We start from the raw sequence: 26,506 nt of genomic DNA, 5'->3' as shown, positions 1-26,506 counted from the left end.
GAGGGGCTGACGTATGCCGCTGGTGGTCATGGAAGGCACCGTAAGAGCTGTATGATACATGAATGCTATCTTCCGATTGCTAGTGCAACCATATCAGCAGCATATTGGCGAGGCATTTGTCTTCATGGACGACAATTTGCACCCCCCATCATGGACATCTTGTGAATGACTTTCTTCAGGATAACAACATCGCTCGACTAGAGTGACCAGCATGTTCTCCAGACATGATCCCTATCGAACATGCCTGGGATGGATTGAAAAGGGCTGTTTAGGGATGAAGTAACCCACCAACCACTCTGAGGGATCTACGCCGAATCGCCATTGAGGAGTGGGATAATCTGGACCAACAGTGCCTTGATGAACTTGTGGATAGTATGCCATGACGAATACATGCATGCATCAGTGCAACAGGACATGCTACTTGGTATTAGAGGTACCGGTGTTTACAGCAATCTGGACCACCACCTCTGAAGGTCTCACTATATGGTGGCACAACATTCAATGTGTGGTTTTCATGAGCAATAAAAAGGGGGAAATGATGTTTATGTTGATCTCTATTCCAATTTCCTGTACAGGTTCCAGAACTCTCAGAACCGAGGTTATGCAAAACTGTTTTTGATGTGTGTAGAAAACCCACCAGCATGGACAGGTACCTACATGCCTCCTTCTACTAAGGGCACCCATAGTATCAGCACTGAGCATCTGAAGGCGAAATCACAAAACCTCAGGTCCATCATGGTTATGAGATGAGGATGATAGTCAAAACTATGGCAATGAAGGCAATAATGAAGAGCAGAAGGAAGCACAAAACACTACCCTCTTATTATCAGACGTACAACAGGTCACCAAACATGTGGGGAAAATTATCTGCGGAGCAGGAACCAAGCCAATTTTCTGAAGTGGGACAAAGTATACTAACGGAGAAGCCTGTATTCATGATCAGGATGCAGAGGACGGGTGTTAGACACCAAATGTTGGTGTTTGCTCTATTTCCTTCTGTTGATGGAAACAGACACCTTTGATTGCTGTTTGCTTCAGTTGTTGCCATTGATGAAAGTAGGTGAAAGAGAAATTTGCAGCAATCATCATGTTGCAGAGCTTATTTGCTGGCTTGTGTGAGCTGAGTCTGCCAGTACTCTTTGTACCTCTTGCTGCTGTGCTCTGCCCGCATACTTGTGTGGATTGCTTCGTGAATGCTGCTGTTCTGTAGTGCTGTCTCTGTTGATAGTGAAGATGCTAAAGTCTATACCTGTGTTCTCTATTCATATTGACGGGTCTCTTGGCAATTTATATGGCCTCTAATCTTCCTCCTTAAGATAAGTTTCTGTTTCCCTGGTAGGCAAGCTTCGCAGAATATTATGTTTGCCGCAGTTGGCTGTATGTCCCACCACTGCTGACTTCGTGTGTTTTGTAGGCAAGTGTATTTTCATTTTCAGATACCCTTGTGCTATTTGGATCCCCTGCCTCATGTATGTACACAAGACCACACTGACCACTGATTTTATAGTCTCCAGCAGTGTGTATGTTGTCAATTGTGTCTTTTGCTGAGCCAAGAATGTCTTTTTACTTTGTTGCTGCTTTGGAAAATTGGCTTGATATCAGCTCAGCAGAGAATTTTGTCCACAGGTTTGGTGACCTCTTGTACATATGTAGTAGGGCAGTGTTTTATGCTTCCTTCTGCTCTTCACTATTGCCTTCATCCTTCATTACCATAGTTTTGACTATCATTTTCATCTCATAACCATTGGAGAGATGAAATAGTGAATGCAGCAAAGGAGCAACTAAGTCAATAGATGAGGGCTAGTAGAAATCCTTGGGTAAAAGAAGAGATATTGAATTTAATTGATGAAAGGAGAAAATATAAAAATGCAGTAAATGAAGCAGGCAAAAAGGAATACAAACGTCTCAAAAATGAGATTGACAGGAAGTGCAAAATGGTTAAGCATGGATGGCTAGAGGACTAGTGTAAGGATGTACAGGCTTTTCTCACTAGGGGTAAGATAGATATTGCCTACAGGAAAATTAAAGAGACCTTTTGAGAGAAGAGAACCACTTGTATGAAAATAAAGAGCTCAGATGGAAACCCAGTTCTAAGCAAAGAAGGGAAAGCAGAAAGGTGGAAGGGGTATATAGAAGGTCTGTACAAGGGTGATGTAGTTGAGGGCAATATTATGGAGATGCAAGAGGACGTAGATGAAGATGAAATGGGAGATATGATACTGCGTGAAGAGTTTGACAGAACATTGATAGACCTAACTTGAAACAAGGCCCTGAGAAAAGACAACATTCCATTAGAACTATTGATAGCCTTGTGAGAACCAGTCCTGACAAAACTCTACCATCTGATTAGCAAGATGTATGAGACAGGTGAAATACCCTCAGACTTAAAAGAAGAATATAGTAATTCCAATTCCAAACAAAGCAGGTGTTGACAGATGTGAAAATTACTGAAGTATCAGTTTAATAAGTCATGGCTGCAAATTCCTAACGCGAATTCTTTACAGACAAATGGAAAAACTGGTACAAGCTGACCTCGGGGAAGATCAGTTTGGATTTCGTAGAAATCTTGGAACACGTGAGGCAATACTGACCACATGAATTATCGTAGAAGATAGAGTAAGGAAAGGCAAACCTATGTGTGTGGCATTTGTAGACTTCGAGAAAGTTTTTGACAGTGTTGACTGGAATACTCTCTTTCAAATTCTGACGGTGGCAAGGGTCGAATACGGGAAGTAAAAGGCTATTTACTATTTGTACAGAAGGAAGCAGTGGTTGGGAAGGGAGTGAGACAGGATTCTAGCCTATCCCCGATGTTATTCCATCTGTATATTGAGCAAGCAATAAAGGAAACGAAAGAAAAATTTGGAGTAGGTATTAAAATCCATGGAGAAGAAATAAAAACTTTGAGGTTCGCCAATGACTGTAATTCTGTCAGAGACAGCAAAGGACTTGGAAGAGCAGTTGAACGGAATGGACAGTGTCTTGAAAGGAGGATATAAGATGAACATCAACAAAAGCAAAACGAGGATAATGGAATGTGGTCAAATTAAGTCGGGTGATGCTGAGGGAATTAGATTAGGAAATGAGACACTTAAAGTAGTAAAAGAGTTTTGCTATTTGGGGAGAAAAATAATGATGATGGTCGAAGTTGAGAGGATATAAAATGTAGACTGGCAATGGCAAGGAAAGTGTTTCTGAAGAAGAGAAATTTGTTAACATCCGGTATAGGTGTAAGTGTCAGGAAGTCTTTCCTGAAAATATGTGTATGGATTGTAGCCATGTATGGAACTGAAACATGGACAGTAAATAGTTTAGAAACGAAGAGAATAGAAACTTTAGAAAATTGATGCTACAGAAGAATGCTGAAGATTATATGGGTAGATCATGTAACTAATAAGGAGGTGCTGAATAGAATTGAAGAGAAGAGGAATTCGGGGCACAACTTGACTAGAGGAAGGGATTGGTAGGTAGGACACATTCTGAGGCATCAAGAACTACCAATTTAGTGTTGGAGGGAAGCATGAAGGATAAAAATTGTTGAGGGAGACCAAGAGATGAATACACTATCAGATTCAGAAGGATGTAGGTTGCAGTAGGTACGTGGAGATGAAGAAGCTTGCACAGGATAAAGTAGCATGGAGAGTTGCATCAAACCAAACTCTGGACTGAAGACAACAAGAACCACCACCACCACCACCACTACCACCACCATTGGCTCCAAAGATGGACTTTAGGTTTTATAATTCTTTCTTCAGATTCTCATTGTTGATCCTGTGGGCTCTCTTGCTTAAAGTGTACAGGGCTGATTTCTTCTGCATAGGGTGATGGTGGGAAGAGGTATGTAGGTACCTGTCAATGCTGGTGTGCTTTCTATAAACTCTGTGGCCAAGTTTATCATAAGGCTTTCTGCAAACATCCAAGTTCAGGAAAGGCAACACCCCATTCTTTTCAACCTTTGTAGTACATTGAATTTTGCAATGCTAGAGTGTGAGGTGTTGTTGGAAGTTTAGTAGCTCTTATTCTCCACGTGGCTGGTTAACAAAGGCATCATCAGCATGCTGGAACCAATGTTCTAGGCACAATGGGATGAAATGGAGAGCTGTTTCTTCAAATGTGTAATAATAATAAACCCCGTTGAGGCCCGGGAAAAAAATAGGGCTTCGAAATGTTCTGCCAGTCGTAAAAGTCGACGAAAAGAACAGACCACTAATAGGGCTAACCCCCCCCCCCCCCTTTAGTGTGATTAGTTGGTTCAGGACAGAACTAATGAAGCCTCGGACAAGCACCATATTGGTCGAGGATGATGCTTGAACACTATGCCCGTCCACAATGGTAACGACACTGCTAGTCACACGGAAAATGATTTAAATCCAAATAGAGGTGTTTTGCAGGATATGCTGCCTGCAACCACCCTAGAAGGAAGACAAAGACAGAGGATGAGATGGTGAGATGAAGTTAACCGACACCTCATGTTCTGTTATTACCAAGCAACAAACTTAGGAACCAACACAACTGGATACAGATCACAATTATACACAACATTTATTGCCAGATACCCAGAATTAAAATTTTTAACAGAACAATGACTAGCTGATCAGATCTGTGTCATAATCAAAAATAACAGGATACCCCAGTCAGAATTAGAAAACATCAAACAAGTACAACAAATACTGGAACAAAATAATGTGCAATCAGAAGAAGAAGAAAATACAGTAATGGACTCAAACATTCCAGAGCAAACAAAGAATACCATGCATCAATTAAACAATCAGAGGAAAATGAAATCTTAAGACAGCCACCAGAACAAGCACAAGTAGAACACAAAGTGACACACATGTTAGAAAAATTTCAGCTGACCTATATAGAATACAAAACAAATACAGACATTAGACCAATCTTGCCCACAAGTCGAAACAACAATAACAACTATCAACACAATCTTACACAACTATGGAAGAGTTACAACTACTGGTTTATGTAGGAGCACTCACTACACTAAATATACACACTAGGCAGAGATCAGAACCTACCAACACACAGAATTAACCCACGAAACCAGCATGGCAACACCGGCTACAGATCAGAATAGAAAAACTGAGAAAAGACATCGGAGAGCTAACACAATTAATAAGAAATGAAATATCAGACAAAAAACGAAAAAGGTTAGGTAGAATCTCACAACAAGAAGCGATAGAGCAATTACATGAAAAGAATCAGAAATTACAAGCATTGGCCAAACGACTTAGAAGATACAAAAAAAGTGAAAATAAAAGGAAACAAAACCAAACATTCAACGCAAACCAAAAGAAATTTTACCAGACAATAGATAACACACACATTAAAATAGACAATCCACCAAACATAACAGACATGGAACACTTTTGGAGCAACATACGGTCGAACCCGGTACAACATAACAGACATGCACGGTGGATACAACCAGAAACAGACACATACAAGATGATACCACAAATGCCTGAAGTGATAATTTTGCAGCATGAAGTCACCCGAGTAATTAATTCTACTCACAATTGGAAAGCCCCTGGAAAAGATAAAATAGCAAATTTCTGGCTAAAGAAGTTCACCTCAACACATTCACATCTAACTAAATTAGTTAACAATATAATAGAGGGAAACATTCCACGTGGGAAAAATATATCTAAAAACAAAGATTATGTGACTTACCAAACGAAAGCGCTGGCAGGTCGATAGATACACAAACAAACACATACATACACACAAAATTCAAGCTTTCACAACAAACTGTTGCCTCATCAGGAAAGAGGGAAGGAGAGGGAAAGACGAAAGGATGTGGGTTTTAAGGGAGAGGGTAAGGAGTCATTCCAATCCCGGGAGCGGAAAGACTTACCTTAGGGGAAAAAAAGGACGGGTATACACTCGCACGCACACACACATATCCATCCACACATATACAGACACAATGTGTGTGTGTGTGTGTGTGTGTGTGTGTGTGTGTGTGTGTGTGTGTGGGTGTGGGTGTGTGCGCGCGCGCGAGTGTATACCCGTTCTTTTTTCCCCCTAAGGTAAGTCTTTCCACTCCCGGGATTGGAATGACTCCTTACCCTCTCCCTTAAAACCCACATCCTTTCGTCTTTCCCTCTCCTTCCCTCTTTCCTGATGAGGCAACAGTTTGTTGCGAAAGCTTGAATTTTGTGTGTATGTTTGTGTTTGTTTGTGTGTCTATCGACCTGCCAGCGCTTTCGTTTGGTAAGTCACATCATTTTTGTTTTTAGATAAATTAGCTAACAGTTACATTGCAGACCCATACACAGTCCCTGATACACTTACACATGGAAAAACTTATCTGAAACCCAAAGATCAAGCAGACACAGCAAACCCAGCAAAATATTGGTGCATAACATGCCTACCAACAACGTAAAAAATATTAACTTCAGTCGTTGCACAGAAATAAATGACACATACAACACAGAACAAAATTATAAATGAAGAACAAGAAGACTGTTGCAAAGGAGCACGAGGATGTAAAGAGCAATTTATAATAGGTGCAGAGGTGACATATCAAGCTAAAACTAAACAAAGGTCGCTACACTACGCATACATTGATTACCAAAAAGCTTTTGATAGTGTACCCCACTCATGGTTACTACAAATATTGGAAATATACAAAGTAGATCCTAAATTGATACAGTTCCTAAACATAGTAATGAAAAATTGGAAAACCACACTTAATATCCAAACAAACTCAAATAATATCACATCACAGCCAATACAGATTAAGTGTGGAATATACCAAGGAGACTCATTAAGTCCTCTCTGGTTCTGCCTTGCTCTGAACCCACTATCCAACATGCTAAATAATACAAATTATGGATATAATATAACTGGAACATACCAACACAAAATAACACATTTGCTATACATGGATGATCTAAAACTACTGGCAGCAACAAATCAGCAACTCAACCAATTAGTAAAGATAACAGAAGTATTCAGCAATGATATAAATATGGCTTTTGGAACAGACAAAAGTAAGAAAAAATAGCATAGTCAAGCGAAAACACACTAAACATGAAGATTACATATTGGATAACCACAGCGACTGCATAGAAGCGATGGAAAAAACAGACGCCTATAAATATCTAGGATACAGACAAAAAATAGGAATAGATAATACAAATATTAAAGAAGAACTAAAAGAAAAATATAGACAAAGACTAAAAAAAAAATACTGAAACCAGAATTGACAGCAAGAAACAAGACAAAAGCTATAAATACTTATTCTACACCAATATTGACCTACTCATTTGGAGCAGTGAAATGGAGTAACACAGACCTAGAAGCACTCAATACACTTACACGATCACAATGCCACAAATATAGAATACATCACATACATTCTGCAACAGAAAGATTCACATTAAGCAGAAAGGAAGGAGGAAGGGGATTTATCGACATAAAAAACCTACATTATGGACAGGTAGACAATTTAAGAAAATTTTTTCTAGAACGAACAGAAACTAGCAAAATATACAAAGCAATCACTCAAATAAATACATCGGCCACACCATTTGCAATTTCATAACCACTTCTACAACCCTTTTGATCACATAACATCAACAGATACAAAGAAAGTAAATTGGAAAAAGTAAACACTACATGGCAAGCACCCGTATCATCTAACACAGCCACACATCGATCAAGACGCATCCAACACAGGGCTAAGAAAAGGCAATACATACAGTGAGACAGAAGGATTCATGATTGCAATACTGGATCAAACAATAAACACCAGATATTACAGCAAGCTAATTATTAAAGATCCCAATACCACAACAGATAAATGCAGACTTTGCAAACAACAAATAGAAACAGTAGATCACATCACAAGCGGATGTACAATACTAGCAAATACAGAATACCCCAGAAGACACGACAGTGTAGCAAAAATAATACATCAACAACTTGCCATACAACATAACCAAATAAAACAACACATTCCCACACACAAGTATGCACAACAAAATGTACTGGAGAATGATGAATACAAATTATACTGGAACAGAACCATTATAACAGATAAAACACCACCACATAACAAACCCGACATCATACTCACCAACAAAAAGAAGAAATTGACACATCTAATCGAAATATCCATACCCATTACAACAAATATACAGAAGAAAACAGGAGATAAAATTTAAAAATACATCCAACTGGCTGAGGAAGTCAAGGACATGTGGCATCAGGATAAAGTTGACATTGTACCAATTATACTATCAACTACAGGAGTCATACAACACAATATCCACCAGTACATCAACGCAATACAGCTACATCCTAACGTATACATACAACTACAGAAATCTGTAATTATTGATACATGTTCAATTACCCGAAAGTTCCTAAATGCAATGTAACATATACTGTACAGTTAAAAGGAACTCACGCTTGATCAAGGTCCGCGAATATAATAATATTGAGAGTGACAACAGCAGTGAAAAACCTACACTTACATTATAGACAATACTTGTCGTTGTATAAGTATTTGTAGACTGAATGACAGTTTTGCGTAACGATGACTAATTGTAGGTATTTTGTGTTCCTGGCTCCACATTTGAATAATAACTGCATTCCTCTTGTGTTAGCAGAGTTTGAAATTGAAACTGCACTGCCTTCATTTACTGGTTTCATTTTCTGTTGCTTTTTGAGCCAGCTTTCCTGATAACTGTGTATAGTTTCCTGGGCAGTTGCCTTTCTCAATTTGGACCTTTTTTCCCATACCTTGTGAAGCCTCTTTCTGGATGTTCACATTTTGCCATCAATGCTGTGTTGTTACCTCTTATTTCTGTGGGGATAATGCCAATGACAGTGATCTCAAGAAAATCAGTTCCAAAGTCTATAATTTTTTATTAAATATCAGTTGTCTTCTCAGTCCTTACAGTATAATCAGTGAAGATATTCCAGAGATGTGAATTGTGTCTTGTGAATGGTCTAATTTTCAGTATGCTTAAGACAAAAAATGTAATTGTCAGATATTGATTTATGATGATCAGTTTGTCAGTGCTTCTAAATAGTACTAGTAACTATGCTCTAGTCCATAAACTAAGTTACAAAATTGGGAACAAAACTAGTTGACTATTACTTGATGTATTTCAGCTGCCAGTGGATGCCTGGCAGTGAATACTGCATGTTTGAAGCACAATATTCCCAAGAGTGAGCCCATTCAAAGAACATATCAGTTGGTATTTTTCCGGCTGGTAGAATAACTGAAATCTGGCAACAACACAAAATATGTCTGATATTTTTATGACCATCAAGTTACTTCCTGGAAGTGTAGAATTAACCTGCTAAATTCACTTGATACTTTATCATTTTCACTAAATAATCGAAAAACAAAGATGATGTGACTTACCATACGAAAGCGCTGGCAGGTCGATAGATACACAAACAAACACATACATACACACAAAATTCAAGCTTTCGCAACCAATGGTTGCTTCGTCAGGAAAGAGGGAAGGAGAGGGAAAGATGAAAGGCTGTGGGTTTTAAGGGAGAGGGTAAGGAGGCATTCCAGTCCCGGGAGTGGAAAGACTTACCTTAGGGGGAAAAAAGGACAGGTATACACTCGCGCGCACACACACACATATCCATCCACACACATATCCATCCACACATATATTGTGTCTGTATATGTGTGGATGGATATGAGTGTGTGTGCAAGTGTATAGCCGTTCTTTTTTTCCCCTAAGGTAAGTCTTTCCGCTCCCGGGATTGGAATGACTCCTTACCCTCTCCCTTAAAACCCACATCCTTCCCTCTTTCCCTCTCCTTCCCTCTTTCCTGACGAAGCAACCATTGGTTGCGAAAGCTTGAATTTTGTGTGTATGTATGTGTTTGTTTGTGTATCTATCGACCTGCCAGCGCTTTCGTATGGTAAGTCACATCATCTTTGTTTTTAGATATATTTTTCCCGCATGGAATGTTTCCCTCTATTATATTCACTAAATAATCTGAGTGATTTGCACTTATTGCATGACATAAGGCCTTCAGTTTGTGGTTTAGAGTTCAGTAAGGTCATTCCGAAAAGGAATTGCAACTAAATATGTCTGTCACATTGCAATTTTCATGTCCTAGGCAGTACTGAGGCAGTATGGAGAGGCAAAGGCCACAGTCCTTCACAGGCCCTGAGGTAACAGGGTGATCTGTACAGTGATGGCTGCTTTGGCTCACAGTTTCAATCGTGCCAAAGGCCAGATTTTTTTACCCATTTTGTGATAGAGATATGAGCAGCCAAATGAGAAGTCAATAAGGAAATCTTAAGAAAACTTCTCCATCAAAAGTCATCTCACTGCATCCAGTACCGCATAAGGTAAAGGTGGAAAACTTATGATGATGTACATGTGATAATGGCACATTCCACTTCTGCTGACTGTTTTTGATGTCGGGTGTACACAATTTTATTTATGAAATGCTATATTTCCATGCAAGTTGATTATGACACAGGACAACAAGTAAACACAGACCAGTTTGAAGTCTAAAGTGACCTGTGCTGATACAGGCACACTCCTGTTGCAAACCCATTATATTTTATTAAGAGAGTCTTGTTCTAAGGTTATTGTGGTAAGTTGTAATACATTTTTATTAGTACAGTACAATTTAACCGTGTTTTCTATTGGCTTATTGAACACAACAGTAAATATGAAAGAGAAATTACCAATAATATGTTCTTTCGCATTATCTAAAACAGTCTGACAGTGCTCAGGTAGTTTACTGATTCATACCTGTAAGATCCTACTGTCACAATTATATTTTCTGTATCAATCTTCTCTTATCACCCTTATTTGGAATAAGCACAGGTAATTGTATTTCACATTTATCTTGTGTGCTGCTTTCATTGTGTGACAGTGCCTGTTTCTCATTAGTCCAGAACTGGTCTAAAAGTGTAATGACTGTCCCAGCAGTTCAGGAGAAGTTGTCTGTAAAATGCCTCTGTGGTGATAGACACAACTCAACAGCTTGTGTAAGGTTTCTTTAAGAACATAGACAGTAAATGTATCAAACTACAGCATTCATGTTGGCGTGAAACTGAACAGAAAACAGTATATCAACCAAGTTTGCAAAAAGATCTCAAGAGTTTCATACCTCACCTCTGTATGACATATTTTGTGTACTCATATGTGATGCTTTCATATGGAGGAATTCCCATCATATCAGTAACAATCACTAAATTTTAAGAAAAGTCCATGTAAAGTGCAGGCCTTGTCCTAATGAGCACTGTTGCCCTCTGTCTATTGTACTTTAGAATAGCCCTGAATCCATGTATCTGTCTTTCCTGTCCTCATTAGGAACATTGAACAGTATAATGGGAGGGAAGCAGATCACAAACAGGATATCAGAAGTAAGGCAAACATTGACATCCATAGGCATTGGCTAGCAGGAACAGCCAACGCTCACATGTGAATGCTCTTAAAATTTTAATTAATATTCTTTCTCTACTAGACCCACACTGTTTAAAAATTTCAAATAAAGCTCTGTGACTGGCTGACAGAAAACATGTTACAAGAGTTCTGTGAAATGGAGACTGGTGATGTTAATATTTTAGATTATGGTTTTACTCTTTCATTTGTTACAAAAATGTATTTAAGGTTGTAGTAGTATCCTTTAGTTTGACTACCTTACTTACATATAAAGATTATGTTGCTAGATGATATGTTGAAAACTATAACACACAGAGAAAAGGCAGCAGGATTCCAAAAAATTTTCTAATGTGTTGTCATTAATGATTTATATAATTTGTTGTTCAGCCTCATTAAATATACCGTAGTGGCTTTTGTGAGTTGGAATTTATGTCAGAAAGAAAAACATGTATTTGGAAGTAGTAATTAATTCATAAGAAGTATCATAGTTAAAGATAAAGTGTGTGACACCTTTCTGTAATTTGTGGGGGTTGTGACTGCTTATATGCACTCATTACAGTTTATTTTGCTGTTACCGCAGGTTGAAGTTTACCTGTCCAGTGTGAGCGTAAAAGAAGAATTGGAGGAGGTTGTAAACCAAAAGGTAATTCTAAAATTTGTGTCTATACGAAATTGAGCTCTATTATGTTATGACTGAGTTATGGTGTACATGATGAGATGGGTAACTAATGTGTGTGTCTATCCACATTAACAGTGAAGTTTTTGCTGTAGGCAATATAAAGATGGCACGTCGACTGTATAATTGTATGCCCCTAATTGGAAATTGAGAAAAGCAGGCAAAGTACAGCGATTTTTTGGATTCAAATTACAATGATTTAAGCATTATCTTTGAGCATACAAAAGTTTTAGCAAATGTATTTGTAGAATTGCTCCCTTATATATACAGACACAAATAAAAATTGAGAGAGACTGCATTGATTAACATGTACAGACTAGCTTGGAAATCAGTGCTTTGTCTAGGACTCAAGCTGTGATTTCCTGTCTTAATGATTAGGCTGTCCAGTGATATCTCCTTGTCTGGGTCTGATTTTCATTTTCACTGTAGGTTATCAAGTGTTGCAGAGTAAAGCAGGTGTAAGTTTGTGCATTACTTCATAAAAGCAAGCACTACCTTCCTCTTGCTGGAGGTTCTTTCCTCTGCACACTCATTCTGGTGGGAAATTAGTTCTTAGTTTCAGTTTGCACAGTGGTCACAGTTGGTGGCCAGATTGTATGTACATTAGGTGTCTTCTGCTATTTATGAAGCCCCCTTAGTGGTGTAACCAAAACCAGTACACAAGGCCATTTCAAAAAATTCCTGAAATTTGTCCACAAAATTTTTCTATGCTTACCTTTTACATATTGTGCGTAGCCTCCATAGAAATACACCCCTCTACAATTGATACTTTGCTCCCAATGCTGTTTCCACTTCTGGAAGCAATCTTTGTACCCATGCTGGACTGTGCAGAGCACCGTCTGCGAATTTTCTCTTATCTCCTCTATCATTGCAAATTTTCATACTTTCAATTTTGTTTTCAACTTTGGAAATAAAAAAAAAAGTCCGCCAGGGCCAGGTCTGGAAAATACAGAGGATGAGGCAGCACAGTGATTTCGTTTTTTGTGCAGTAGTCTCACATAAACAGGGATGAATGTGTGGGTGTGTTGTCATGTGCTGTCTATTGATACAGTCAACACTGATTTAGAAAACATCGTTCTTGTGAAACGCAACTGGCTCTTTACACACAAAGTGTTGAGTGTTATTGACAAGAGATTTCAAATTGATTCCGTATTTCTAGATTTTAAGAAAGCTTTTGACACTGTAACACACAATCAGCTTGTAGTGAAATTGTGTTCTTATGGAACATAGTCTTAGTTATGTGACTGGATTCTTGATTAACTTTCAGAAAGGTTACAGTTTGTAGTAACTATTAGAAAGTCACAGAGTGAAACAAAAGTGATTTCTGGCAATTCCCAAGGTATAGTTATAGGCCCTCTGCTGTTCCTTATCTATATAAATGATTTAGGAGACAATCTCAGCAGCCATCTTAGATTATTTGCAGATGATGCTGTTATTTATCATCTACTAAAGTCATAAGAAGATCAAAACAAATTACAAAATGATTTAGAGAAGATATCTGTATCGTTCCTGAATACCTAGGAATTACAATTACAAACAACGTAATTTGGAAAGAACACATAGAAAATGTTGTAGGGAAGGCAAACAAAAGAGAGGTGTGGATATAATTAAAACAAAGGCATTTTTCATTGTGGCAGAATCTTCTCATGAAATTTCAATCACCAACTTTCTCCTCTGAATGAGAAAATATTTTGTGTATGCTGACCTACATAGGGAGAAATAAAATACATCATAGCCCATATGAAAAAATACAGGAGTTATTTTTTTCCGTGCACTGTTAGAGATCGGAATAATAGAGAATTATTGTGAAGGTGGCTTGATGAATGCTCAGCCAGGCACTTAAGTGTGACCTGCAGAGTATCTATGTATATGTTGATGTAGATGTGCCATGAATTTTCTCGCCACATTTCACACCATTTCCTTCTTATATTTTCTCGCAGGTGTTGAAACATTCCCGATAGCAGCATCAATTAATAGTTTGACCCTGTGGCACGAATTCATGATGAACTAATCCTTTAAAGTCAAAGAACACTATCAGCATGGCTTTGACATTTGACCTTGTAACGCTACCGCCCTACTCGGACGTACGTTAGCTGTATAAAGCCTGTACTGTAATAAGTTCACGGGCTTCACCTTATAACCAAGGATTTTAGTACATAAATTGACCGCGTGTACCTAATAGAAGCAAGATCGGACTTGTAATCAGTCAGTAACTACAGTGATGCATCAAGCAAATGTAAAGCATAATTGCTCGTTCGCATGGACAAGAAGTATACACAGTAGATGCTACCTATAATTAATGATTCGGTCGCCAGCCTACTTAGGCAATGAGTGAGTTTTTCCTTGTACAAGTGGGTGCATGTACAAGCATAGTAACACGTAGTAATGATGCGTTATATGGCAAAGTTTGGAACCAGAAAAATCCACTGAACTAAAGCTTTCCCTTTTTGTACTAATTTGGACGAGCTAAATTCACATAACACCACACAGCAATGATTATTACGAACTGCATTTCGTATATTGATCAGACTGAAATCGGGCATAGATTTTCCTTGAGTGCACAGTTTTGAAAACACACATACAATGTCACTATTGAAATTGGGAAAACAACACTAATACACTTAGGTTCAATAAAGGACTTAAATTTACTGGTCAAATATGATCAGCACATTTCAAGGTTTGAAAGAATGAACAAGAGAAGGGGGGGGGGGCCCTGAAACTGTTATGGTCGTTATACTGAAACGGTTAAGTACTAAAAGGCAAATTAACACTCAAATTTATCAATCAATGGATAACTACTCTTTTGTCTTACTTCTGAATAATTTAACTGTCATTAGTTCTGTCTCAAGTTAATTAAATAGCATCGCTAACTCAATTCAAAAAACTCTCTTTCAGTTTAGTCATACTTTTGTCCTTTACCAACATTTGCAATAATTCACAGAACTTTTAAATTTCTTTATAGCAAAAGTTTGGCTGCTGATAATTCTCATTTACACTAATTATAAACTTTCAGTTCAGGATACTCGGGTTGCACAATACGAGGTAAGGATCCTGTCTAGGTCGGTGATCAGGATAAGTCATGGCTAAGGCAATTCTGGTAAAAGTCACGTTATTATTGAACGGTTAGAAACATTTTCGACACTGGTCCACACAAATACACTTCTAAAGATGAAATAAATGTTTGACCTGTGCAAGTCGGTGCGGCGGTTGGCGGGCAGCGAGGTAGCGGGCAGCACGGCACACATACAAGCGCGGCTAAGGCTCACGCTACATAGGCACTTTCCGTCTTCTTAGCGTCGTAATCTTTCCAATTTTGTGCCTCAGAATATAGCCATGCCGAGTAGTCGTCGGAATCGGTTCATCCGAGGCTCAATGGAATCCACTTTTCCTAGGTAGCCGCCTCGGTACAGTACGTGTTCCTCTGACCGATTCACAACTCCGAATCTTACTGATGCTCGCCTCCGACTGTCTACTGAGCCCATTGTGCCGAACCGCGCCCAGTGTGCGTCTTCCCGCTCTCGCCTGCCTCCACCTTTTCCCGCTCCCCTACAGGTAGGGTATTCACCACAGGTTTTCTACTACACATATCCTAATGCATTACCTACGTATGGACCAAGTGTTTAAATTACAATTTCCACATTTTACAATAGTTTTAACATTAAGTACACTTTCTTTTGATTATCACATCATTTGAAATCTAACATAATTAATAATATTCATTTCAAAAGTTACTCGCAGTTTCTTTAACATCACGAAAAGAGCAAGAAATTAAATCAACCATTTTTCACACTAATTTAGAGAAATTCATAAAGAAAAAAATTATTATATGTACAGTTGTCGTTACACATGCCCCTGTTTCCAGAAAATTTTGCTTAAATCCAAATTTTATGGGAACACTTAATCTTACAATTATACAGTGGTTCTGAATCTTTACTTAAATGTCCAAAAGGTTTACACTACATATGTCCTTCTACTCCCTGTATATAAGTTTACACTCTTTTAACACTTCAAGAATAATTATTTATCATTTACTCAAGTGCCTTTTGCACAGTCCAACTTCTCATCATAACATTACTAAAATAGTAATTTAATTAATTCTTCTAATTTTCTCAAAGAAATAATTTAAATTTTGGAATACAAACATTTAACTACAAAAACAATTGCATATTTTGTACACATTATAAGATAATTTGTCGCTGCTTGCTTTGAATAGCAGTCCATTTCCTTACTTACTAAACAAAATACACACATATATTCAAAAAAATTAACTACACATATCTGCTGCCTATTGTGCGGATTTGGGCAGTCCTTTTCACTTCATATTATCACATCTCCTGGATCATATTTACAATTTTCCATCGACTATTTATCTGCCCTCATTGGTATTTGGCAGTCCTTCATATCATGGTTCATACACTGCCCATTTTCATTTTTGACAGTCCCATCTTTTATCTGGCTGATAGCATTTATCCTTTCATTTCAGTCCCTTTCTCCATATATTTTTTACAGTTACAGTACAATTGGTAATCTGAAACTCACATAACTACATTAGCACACTTTCAAGGGTATACAGACATTTACAAAGATTAGTTACATTTAGAATAACTTGGGTTCAGCATAAGATACAGCACATTTATTACCAGTCGCTTTCTGATTATTCTTATCTCACTCATTTCTAGGAACATACAGTTTCAGGTCCACAATATTTCTTACACCTAAAGGTCTTTTGGATTTTGGGTAGATCAGGTAGTAAGCATTGTCGTGTGGAATATTCTGTATTATATATGGTCCATTTTAAATATATTTAAATTTTGAAATTTCATGGTTTAGTTCACTAGACTTTTCGTGGTTTTTTAAAAGAACATAATCTCCAATTTTAAATTTCGAAACTTTTAAATTTTTATTGTGTCTTTTAGATCTAGATTCAGCTTTTTGCTTTGCCCTTTTTATCACCAATTCTTTCTTTTGATCCAATCCGAAACTTGTACAAGGTGGAAACTCTAGTTTTTCTTCAATTAAACTTTTACAATTTCTGCCTAACAAAATTTCTTCCGGTGGAAATCCTGTAGTTTCATGATGTAATGTGTTCATGACATTCTCAAAATCCGATATAAATCTGCCCCAGACTCTAAATCAACAAACCCAATAATTCACTTTCAGGTAACACTGAGATACAGTAATAATAAAGTCATGCATAATACTAATAATATATACAAAAACAGTATCCTGCCCCCAGTCTTTTTATTAACAAGGCAGTCTTTTAGGGTTCATAAAACAGTCACTTAAGTGTGGTGGCTTTTTAGGCCTCCTATTTTCTACATCTTTCACTAATCCATTCAGATCTTGCCAACGTTTCGTTTCATCAGGTGGCTTTTTAGGTTTTGAAATTTCAAAGTCTTTAGCAAGGTACAACATTCCCTGTTCTGCTATGATTTTATCAGGTGGTTCTTTTTGTTCCTGTAATTCACACTCCTTCAAAACATTTATTAAGGCGTGCCCCTGTATAGTATCATCTGGAGGTTCCTGCAAATTATGCCCCTGGTTTACATTACTGAATAATTCATTCAGTTTTTGCCCACTTCTATTCACTGTATCTTGCCCTGGAAAAATGTCACTAATTTTCTCATACCCTCTTTCAGTAAAAGTATATTCACTTTCGTTTACACCTGCAAACTCATCGTCACTAGAGTCATCATTACTCTCTTCCTCACCATCAGATTCACTTAAGTACGCTACTTTTGAACAATAGGGAGAGCTAGTACATTCATTTTCGTCTGTATTTGCGTATCTTTCATCATCCGAACTATCGTCGGAATCCGACCATTCCGGATCGCTTTCAGGTTCTAACATAAAAGCTTTTCTGAGACAGGTACTAAGTTCTTCCTCTGTATTGTCGTCAGGCTTGGATTTCAATTCAATCTCCTCTTTTGGCAATACGGCCTCATCCTCAGCTTTATTCACTTCCACTGTGACTTCATATTCGGTGTAATCCTCGTGGACTTTGATTACTTTCAGGTAATCATCTGCCCCTTCTCCACGGTGCCTCTCGGTAGCAGCTTGTACCATTGGCGGACTGTTAGCAGAAGTTATTTCTTCGTCAATGCTGAGGATTTCATCCTCCAAATCCTTCCTATCCTTAATCTGCATCCTATTGGTGGCACGCGTACTTTGCGCGGCGCTATTTATTCTCTCCTCTTCCAATTCGGGCCATGTCACCTTATCGACGTCCCTATCATTTCCTTTCCCATTAACTACCTTCTTCGCCTCATATTCCTTAAAATCCTCCCACTCACATTGCTTTAGGCCCATGTACAGATTATCGATCTGCACACGCCAATCAGTTACTTCTGCTAATTCATCCTCGCCTTTAATTTCATTGCAAACACTGCTAACCGCATCTCTCTGTGTATTCACAGTTTCCTTTATCGTTTCCTTTGCCACGGAATTATTACTCGCAAAGTTTCCATTAGCTCTGACGGCTATATTCGTATCTACTGCTGCCGTATTTCTAGCGGCTTCTTTCTTAACAGATGTTCTGCTAGGCTGGGCCGTTGCCCTCTGATGCTCCACTCGCCTGTTAACCTGTAGCGTTCTGTGCGGCAGAAATGACTCATTCTGGCTCGCAGCTGACGCTTGTTTCGCCACCACACGCCGCGGCGTTCCATTCCTGTCCCTAGCCTGTCTCATTACATTACGGTCGGTCCAGTATCTTTTTTCAAATCGGGGCCGGTATGTATTGTCCGCTTCCGTTTGGCCCGCAACGTTCGCGGAAATTAGTTTCCCGCGTCGTTATTATTTTGCGCGGTACACACTCTACCGCGACCTGAATAATTTCCTCTACCTCTTCCTCTACCTCTTCCTCTCTGTATTATATTGACGCGAAATCCATCGCCGTCATTTCGTTCGTCATTATTACGATTATTACGATGACCAAAATTTTGATAATTGGCACGACTTTCGCGCCAATGGTCTTCATCTTCGACCCTTTCTAGAAATGCTTGGAAGCTACGATGATTGCTTCGTACGTATCTCTTTGAATCTTCTGGAAGCTTTTTGTATAGCTCCCAGATAATTTCTGAATCTGATCTTCTACCTCTTAAGTGTGTCAATTTTCGGTACCAATGCTCGCAGAAATCTTTCAAAGAATTTCTGCCCCTGTTATCATGAAGCTTGGCCATGATAAATTCGCGCCATAAATGATCCTGCTTTTGTTCGGACCAATATTCTTCCGTAAATCTCTGCCTAAATTCTTCGAACGTCATTCGTTCAGTATTTAAATTTATTCCCCAGCGCTTAGCATCACCTGCTAAGGCGCTAATTACAACATTTATCTTTTCCTGATCAGACAAGTGCTCAGGAAATACTCTCTCGCAATTTTTGATGAAATCTAACGGATGCCACCCGTTATGTTTCTTGGCTGGATCGAAGCGTTCCTCGCCTTCTAACAGCTTTGTAATCGGTGTGCCATTACAGACAACACCAGGCCTATCTTTAATTTTATTCTCAAGGTCAAAAATTTTGCCTTGAATTTTCGAAGAATTTTGTTCACATTCGGTAACTCTCTCGCCTAAATCTTTTTCAGTGTCTGAAACTGCCCTTTTCAACTGTGAAATTCCTTGTTGACATTCGTTTACGATCTCAGTTTTGAGACCGAAAACTTTTTCGTCTACTTTTGTTTCTACCAGGGGCTCTACTTTCTCTTGTATGTTGAGAATTTCAACATCGAACCTACTGTTAATGTTAACAATTTCCCCCTGCATAGTGTCCATATTTTTGTTAATGGTGTCAATTTCAAATTTCATAGTATTTACCACAGAACTTAAATTAACCACCTTTTGTTCTACCTGTTCTATTTGTTTACTAATTTTAATTCCCTGTCCTTCAACCTGTGCTTTAATCCGATCCACCTGTTTTTTGAGTTGCTCGTCAACGTGTGTTTTAAGCTGATTAACCTGATTGCCGACTTGTTTTTGAAGCTGATCATTCGGTGTTGCAATTTGTTTAGTTAATTGTTCAAATAAATCGTTCATGCTTAATATGTTCACACTGTTTTGTTCTACGGAATCGGTGTGTTCCGATCCTACTTCAAAAGTTTCTTTCGGTTCTTTCTTTATCTGTGGTGACTCAAACCTGTCAGTGGATTCATTCACATACCCACTATCATCTACAAAGTCACCCTCTACTTCCTGTTTCATTCCTTGCTGCGTTCGAGGCGATCTCGCCATTTCAATCTGTTCGTTAACGTGTTCGTGGTATTGTATGTACGCCAATTGTCTTCTGCTAATGCCATCTGTTATCTGGCCGCGTAAACTCCGGCTATTGCCAGCCGCATTCTCCATTTCGCTCGGCGCATCTACCCTGCCTACATTCCCGTCCATATCGAATGCCAACTACAACACACTGTCGTACTTGACGTTCACTGCAGTTTACTTTACTGACTTTTATTACTATTCGTGCCACTGGACATCCACTGATCGATCTTTACGTTAATTTGTAACCGACAACAACTGGAAGTCCTGTCACCGGGAAGCCACGTGTAACGCTACCGCCCTACTCGGACGTACGCTAGCTGTATAAAGCCTGTACTGTAATAAGTTCATGGGCTTCACCTTATAACCAAGGATTTTAGTACATAAATTGACCGCGTGTACCTAATAGAAGCAAGATCGGACTTGTAATCAGTCAGTAACTACAGTGATGCATCAAGCAAATGTAAAGCATAATTGCTCGTTCGCATGGACAAGAAGTATACACAGTAGATGCTACCTATAATTAATGATTCGGTCGCCAGCCTACTTAGGCAATGAGTGAGTTTTTCCTTGTACAAGTGGGTGCATGTACAAGCATAGTAACACGTAGTAATGATGCGTTATATGGCAAAGTTTGGAACCAGAAAAATCCACTGAACTAAAGCTTTCCCTTTTTGTACTAATTTGGACGAGCTAAATTCACATAACACCACACAGCAATGATTATTACGAACTGCATTTCGTATATTGATCAGACTGAAATCGGGCATAGATTTTCCTTGAGTGCACAGTTTTGAAAACACACATACAATGTCACTATTGAAATTGGGAAAACAACACTAATACACTTAGGTTCAATAAAGGACTTAAATTTACTGGTCAAATATGATCAGCACATTTCAAGGTTTGAAAGAATGAACAAGAGAAGGGGGGGGGGGCCCTGAAACTGTTATGGTCGTTATACTGAAACGGTTAAGTACTAAAAGGCAAATTAACACTCAAATTTATCAATCAATGGATAACTACTCTTTTGTCTTACTTCTGAATAATTTAACTGTCATTAGTTCTGTCTCAAGTTAATTAAATAGCATCGCTAACTCAATTCAAAAAACTCTCTTTCAGTTTAGTCATACTTTTGTCCTTTACCAACATTTGCAATAATTCACAGAACTTTTAAATTTCTTTATAGCAAAAGTTTGGCTGCTGATAATTCTCATTTACACTAATTATAAACTTTCAGTTCAGGATACTCGGGTTGCACAATACGAGGTAAGGATCCTGTCTAGGTCGGTGATCAGGATAAGTCATGGCTAAGGCAATTCTGGTAAAAGTCACGTTATTATTGAACGGTTAGAAACATTTTCGACACTGGTCCACACAAATACACTTCTAAAGATGAAATAAATGTTTGACCTGTGCAAGTCGGTGCGGCGGTTGGCGGGCAGCGAGGTAGCGGGCAGCACGGCACACATACAAGCGCGGCTAAGGCTCACGCTACATAGGCACTTTCCGTCTTCTTAGCGTCGTAATCTTTCCAATTTTGTGCCTCAGAATATAGCCATGCCGAGTAGTCGTCGGAATCGGTTCATCCGAGGCTCAATGGAATCCACTTTTCCTAGGTAGCCGCCTCGGTACAGTACGTGTTCCTCTGACCGATTCACAACTCCGACTCTTACTGATGCTCGCCTCCGACTGTCTACTGAGCCCGTTGTGCCGAACCGCGCCCAGTGTGCGTCTTCCCGCTCTCGCCTGCCTCCACCTTTTCCTGCTCCCCTACAGGTAGGGTATTCACCACAGGTTTTCTACTACACATATCCTAATGCATTACCTACATATGGACCAAGTGTTTAAATTACAATTTCCACATTTTACAATAGTTTTAACATTAAGTACACTTTCTTTTGATTATCACATCATTTGAAATCTAACATAATTAATAATATTCATTTCAAAAGTTACTCACAGTTTCTTTAACATCACGAAAAGAGCAAGAAATTAAATCAACCATTTTTCACACTAATTTAGAGAAATTCATAAAGAAAAAAATATTATATGTACAGTTGTCGTTACAACCTGACTTGACAAGCTTTCTTTGGTTGTGGAGAACCTTTCCTGACCCATAATGATGTCTGAACCTTGTTCTCAACATCATAACTGTAGACACGTCTTATCACCAGTTACAACTCTTTTAAGGAACATCTCGTTCTCATTTGAATGATCCAAAAACTCTTCACAGAGTGCAAGGTGAATATCTTTCCGCTCTCAGCTCATGAGTCGCAGGACAAACTTAGTGGCCACACGATGCATTACACAAGGAGCTGTGTCAGGATTTCACGACATGTTCCAACTGAAATGTTACATTCTTCTGCAATCTCTTGAACAGTCTGTATTTGATTGGCACACACAATTTCATTGATGATCCTGACATGAGTGTTGTCAGTAGACATTGAAAGACATCCTGAAGAAGGGTTATCTTTAACTTTTATCTGGCCATTTTTAAACATTGTGAACCATTCGTAATACCAAGTACAGCTTCAGCACTCTTCGCTGTGGGCTTCCTGCATCATTTGGTGCGTCTGTAAAGGTTTTCTTGAGTTTCATGCAAAATTTAATGCAGACACATTGCTCCTCTAACTCTGCCGTCTTGAAATTCACACTGTGTGACACAATGTTATATTCAATGCAGCGCTAAACAATAATTAACAGACATACAACAATGAAACTTCTGGCAATTACACATTAAACAAAGGTGTGTGCGAGATGCCAATCGAATTTCACTCCAACACGCCATTGGTGCAAAATTACAAATGTTCAGGAAATTTTTGAACAGATCTCATATTTTTACTTACCAATAAAAATTTAGAATGATTTCATAATATATGTATAATTTTGGGTGTGAAATACATTTAATAGTTGATAAATGTTTCAAAACTCAACATATTGGTACCATGACAGTGGTATTGGTCGGAAGGAGAAAGTTGTCATTATATTTAGTAATATGTTTTAGTTTTTGTATAGAAATTAAATGCCATTGTTACTCAGAATGAAAGACTGTGTATGCGTCACTGCTTGGTATGTAAGAAATAGTTTGTTTTGCTAATTGATGAGTGATCTCTTTCAGATGCATTTGGCTTCCAGAGTATAGAAACTTTTTGTTTTAAATGTTTGAAGATGGCATCCATATTTTCTTGCTGCTTGGGGCTGTTTGTTGAATATGCATGGTCTCCGTGGATTTTCCCTGTTAGTTTCTACATGAAATCTGTTTGAAAGCATTGCCCTTCTCTTTCTTTTCCTCCACCCCTCTTCCAAGAGAGCCACCTAAGAACAACACACACAATTTTGAATGCATCATATTTTCCTTTTTTTCCCAGTTTCTTGAAGATCCATTAAATACTGAAAAATGTGGTCTTCCTGTAAAGCAAGATCCAGAACTGAAACTACGTGTGGATGCCTCTGAACATAATGTAAGTTTTTGTATCAGTGTTGCATTATGCTTGATGTTCAATGAGAATATCATGACATGTAATGGGTGAATTAAAATTAAATGACCATAGATACTGAAACATTGTTACAATATCAGCAATTTCAAGATTTGTTATAGACTTTCAGTTGACTGTAGTTACCTTATGGTATGTTGTTACATAAATTTTTCTTCTTTTTCTATGTAATGAATGCTTCAAATTGCTACTTAGTACTGACATAACTAGGAAGACTGCTCTTTACAGTAACTGTTAATCTGTCTCAGTATCACAGTGCTGTAACAGAAAAACTGGAAGAGGTGAAGTAGTCAACCATAAGCAGTAAGATATCTAATGGATATATATTTCAGATTTACAAGCCATTTTTCACTTAAGTATATTAAGAAAAACTGACTGTGTTACTAGAACCATGCATAGTTTGCACATAAGAAAGATAGGTTTATCTAGTACATATATAATAAATTGCATTGTAATGGAGCATTGCATTTCGTGAACAGCATGTGTGGAAAAGACTCTGCGAGAGGGCAAGAAGCTGTGTAAACAGCACGAAATTTTGTAAGTCTGATGATAACAAAAGAAATGCTGTATTCATGTGATTAATGATGAGAAAGCACTCTTTCTGTTGATAGGTTTTCTTCTGACAGTAGAATTATTTACATCTCTGTAGTGCCCGAGTTTAATTTTGAAATGACATAGGACCTTGTCACACTTATAACTGCACCACAGATATAACCAGATCATATAATGAGCAGTCAAATAAAAGCTTTGTCAAAAATAGACGTGTGTGTGTGTGTGTGTGTGTGTGTGTACACATGCATATGTGTATGTATTATAGACAAAGGCCATTGGCTGAAAGCTTTAAGTGTTAATCTTTCTGTTGAGCCTATCTGCGACTCATCATTGCTGCTATATGATGAGAAGCAACTTTCCTTCTCATAATATTGTTACATTCCATCCTGGATTTTCCCTTGTTTGATTAACTAAACTGTTCATTGTTACAAAAATAACCATCATAACCGTTAACACATTGATTCTGCTGTTAGACAGGTCAGTGCCTTCATTGAAAAATGTTTGCAATTCCATACTGAAACATGGTTGTACTTATGTGTACCTATTGATCTGGAGCAAATCAACAGCCATGAATCTCTTTCATCAGGGCACCAAAAATATGGAAATTGCATGAGGCGAGTTTGGTATTGTATGGAAGAGCAAGGGCTCACCAGCAAAACTTCTGCAGCAAAGCCCAAATGCCCAGGAATATTGACAAAGGGCATCACTCTGTTCCAGTATAATGGTCACCACATGCTACCAAGTGATTTTGAATGTGCAGCAGAAGTTCTGCTTCTAAGCTCTTAAGCATCCTCCATTCAGTCACGATCTCTCCCCATGTGGTTTCCAAACTTTTGGACCTCTGATGAAAGACATTCATGGCCACCAGTTTGCTTTGAATGAAGAGGTGCACACCTGGGTACAATCATGGTGCTGTATGCAACTGCAAACAATCTTCATTGAAGGCACTGACCATCTTTTTTCACTTTGGGATAAATGTGTTAACGTTTATGGTGGTTACTTTTGAAATAATAAATAGTTTACTTACTTTTCCATCTGTCTTATTTTCATTTGATTTCCTCTTATCCAGTATATGGGAGTGTGATCACTGAATGCAACACAGTCTTTTGCCACTGAAATCATATTAGACTTTGATAGGAGTAGAAAGTGAAAGTATTCCAAGAAAACAATACAAGCAGACTGAATTTGCATTCTGCTGAAAAATAAATACAGGGATGACAATAAAGGAAAGCTGTACTAATATATGATGAAAGACTTGGTATGCTTGGGAACTTAGGAAAGTTTTCAACTCAATATATTCACAGACCTGTGACAAGACATAAATGCCTTGTATGTCTTTTTAGTTTTGGTAATAAAAACGTAAAATGAAATCGGCTTGGAGAGAGTTTTGGCATTACTACGGGATAATGCAGTTGGTCAGTGGAAAAAAAGACCTGAACCATCTGAAAAGTGATATTAAAGAAGGTTGCTCAGAATAAGGTGAACTAATGAGGTAATGGATGAGGAGGTTCAATGCAGAATTGGTGAATAAAAGAACTTCAGGAAACCACTGATAGAAAGAAGGGATAGGATGAGACAAGAAGGGTTAAGATGTCAGGGAATAACTTGCATGGTACTAGAGGGAGCTAGAGAAGGGAGAAACTGTAGAGGAAGACAGAGCTGGAATATGTCATACATATAATTGAGGGAATTGTGTGCCAGTGTTATTCTGAGATGAAGAGGTAGGCATAGGAGAGGAATTTGTGACTAGCCATGTCAAACCAGTTAGAAGATGTGTCCCCCCTCTCCTACCCATAAAAATGCAAATGTTAATGTTACATCTATAAATGGAGTGTACATAGTCATGTAGTGCATACTGGAGCCTCATGAAACAGTGTCAGGAAAGAGGCTCAGAACTGTTAGCTTTTTTTAGGGGTGTATCATAGTTCCACTTCTACAGGACATTGTAAGAAGAGTTAGATATTGTTGTAGTATTTATTCCAATATACATCTTGCTGGATGACTGTGATGGCAAAATTAGACACATAAGAGCTCATAAGGATTCATTCTGACACTCATCCTTACCAAACACCTGAACTACATAAACATTTCTGAAACCTTTGAATGTCTCTACAACCCCCCACTCCCACC

General features: G+C 38.3%; 1 protein-coding gene across 2 annotated transcripts in view; it reads left to right on the top strand.

Annotated features, from left to right (window-relative positions):
- LOC126213203 (uncharacterized) overlaps positions 1-26,506 on the top strand; it is a 143,033-nt gene that overhangs the window by 114,659 nt on the left and 1,868 nt on the right. For both annotated transcript variants that reach the window (XM_049940836.1, XM_049940835.1), the window contains exons 3-4: positions 11,983-12,045; positions 23,699-23,791. In XM_049940836.1, the coding sequence (XP_049796793.1) occupies positions 11,983-12,045; positions 23,699-23,791 (156 nt within the window). The remainder of the gene's footprint in view (positions 1-11,982; positions 12,046-23,698; positions 23,792-26,506) is intronic.

Source organism: Schistocerca nitens, chromosome 11 (assembly GCF_023898315.1).
Source record: "Schistocerca nitens isolate TAMUIC-IGC-003100 chromosome 11, iqSchNite1.1, whole genome shotgun sequence".
Classification (NCBI taxonomy): domain Eukaryota; kingdom Metazoa; phylum Arthropoda; class Insecta; order Orthoptera; family Acrididae; genus Schistocerca; species Schistocerca nitens.
This window is presented reverse-complemented; position numbering and strand designations above follow the sequence as displayed.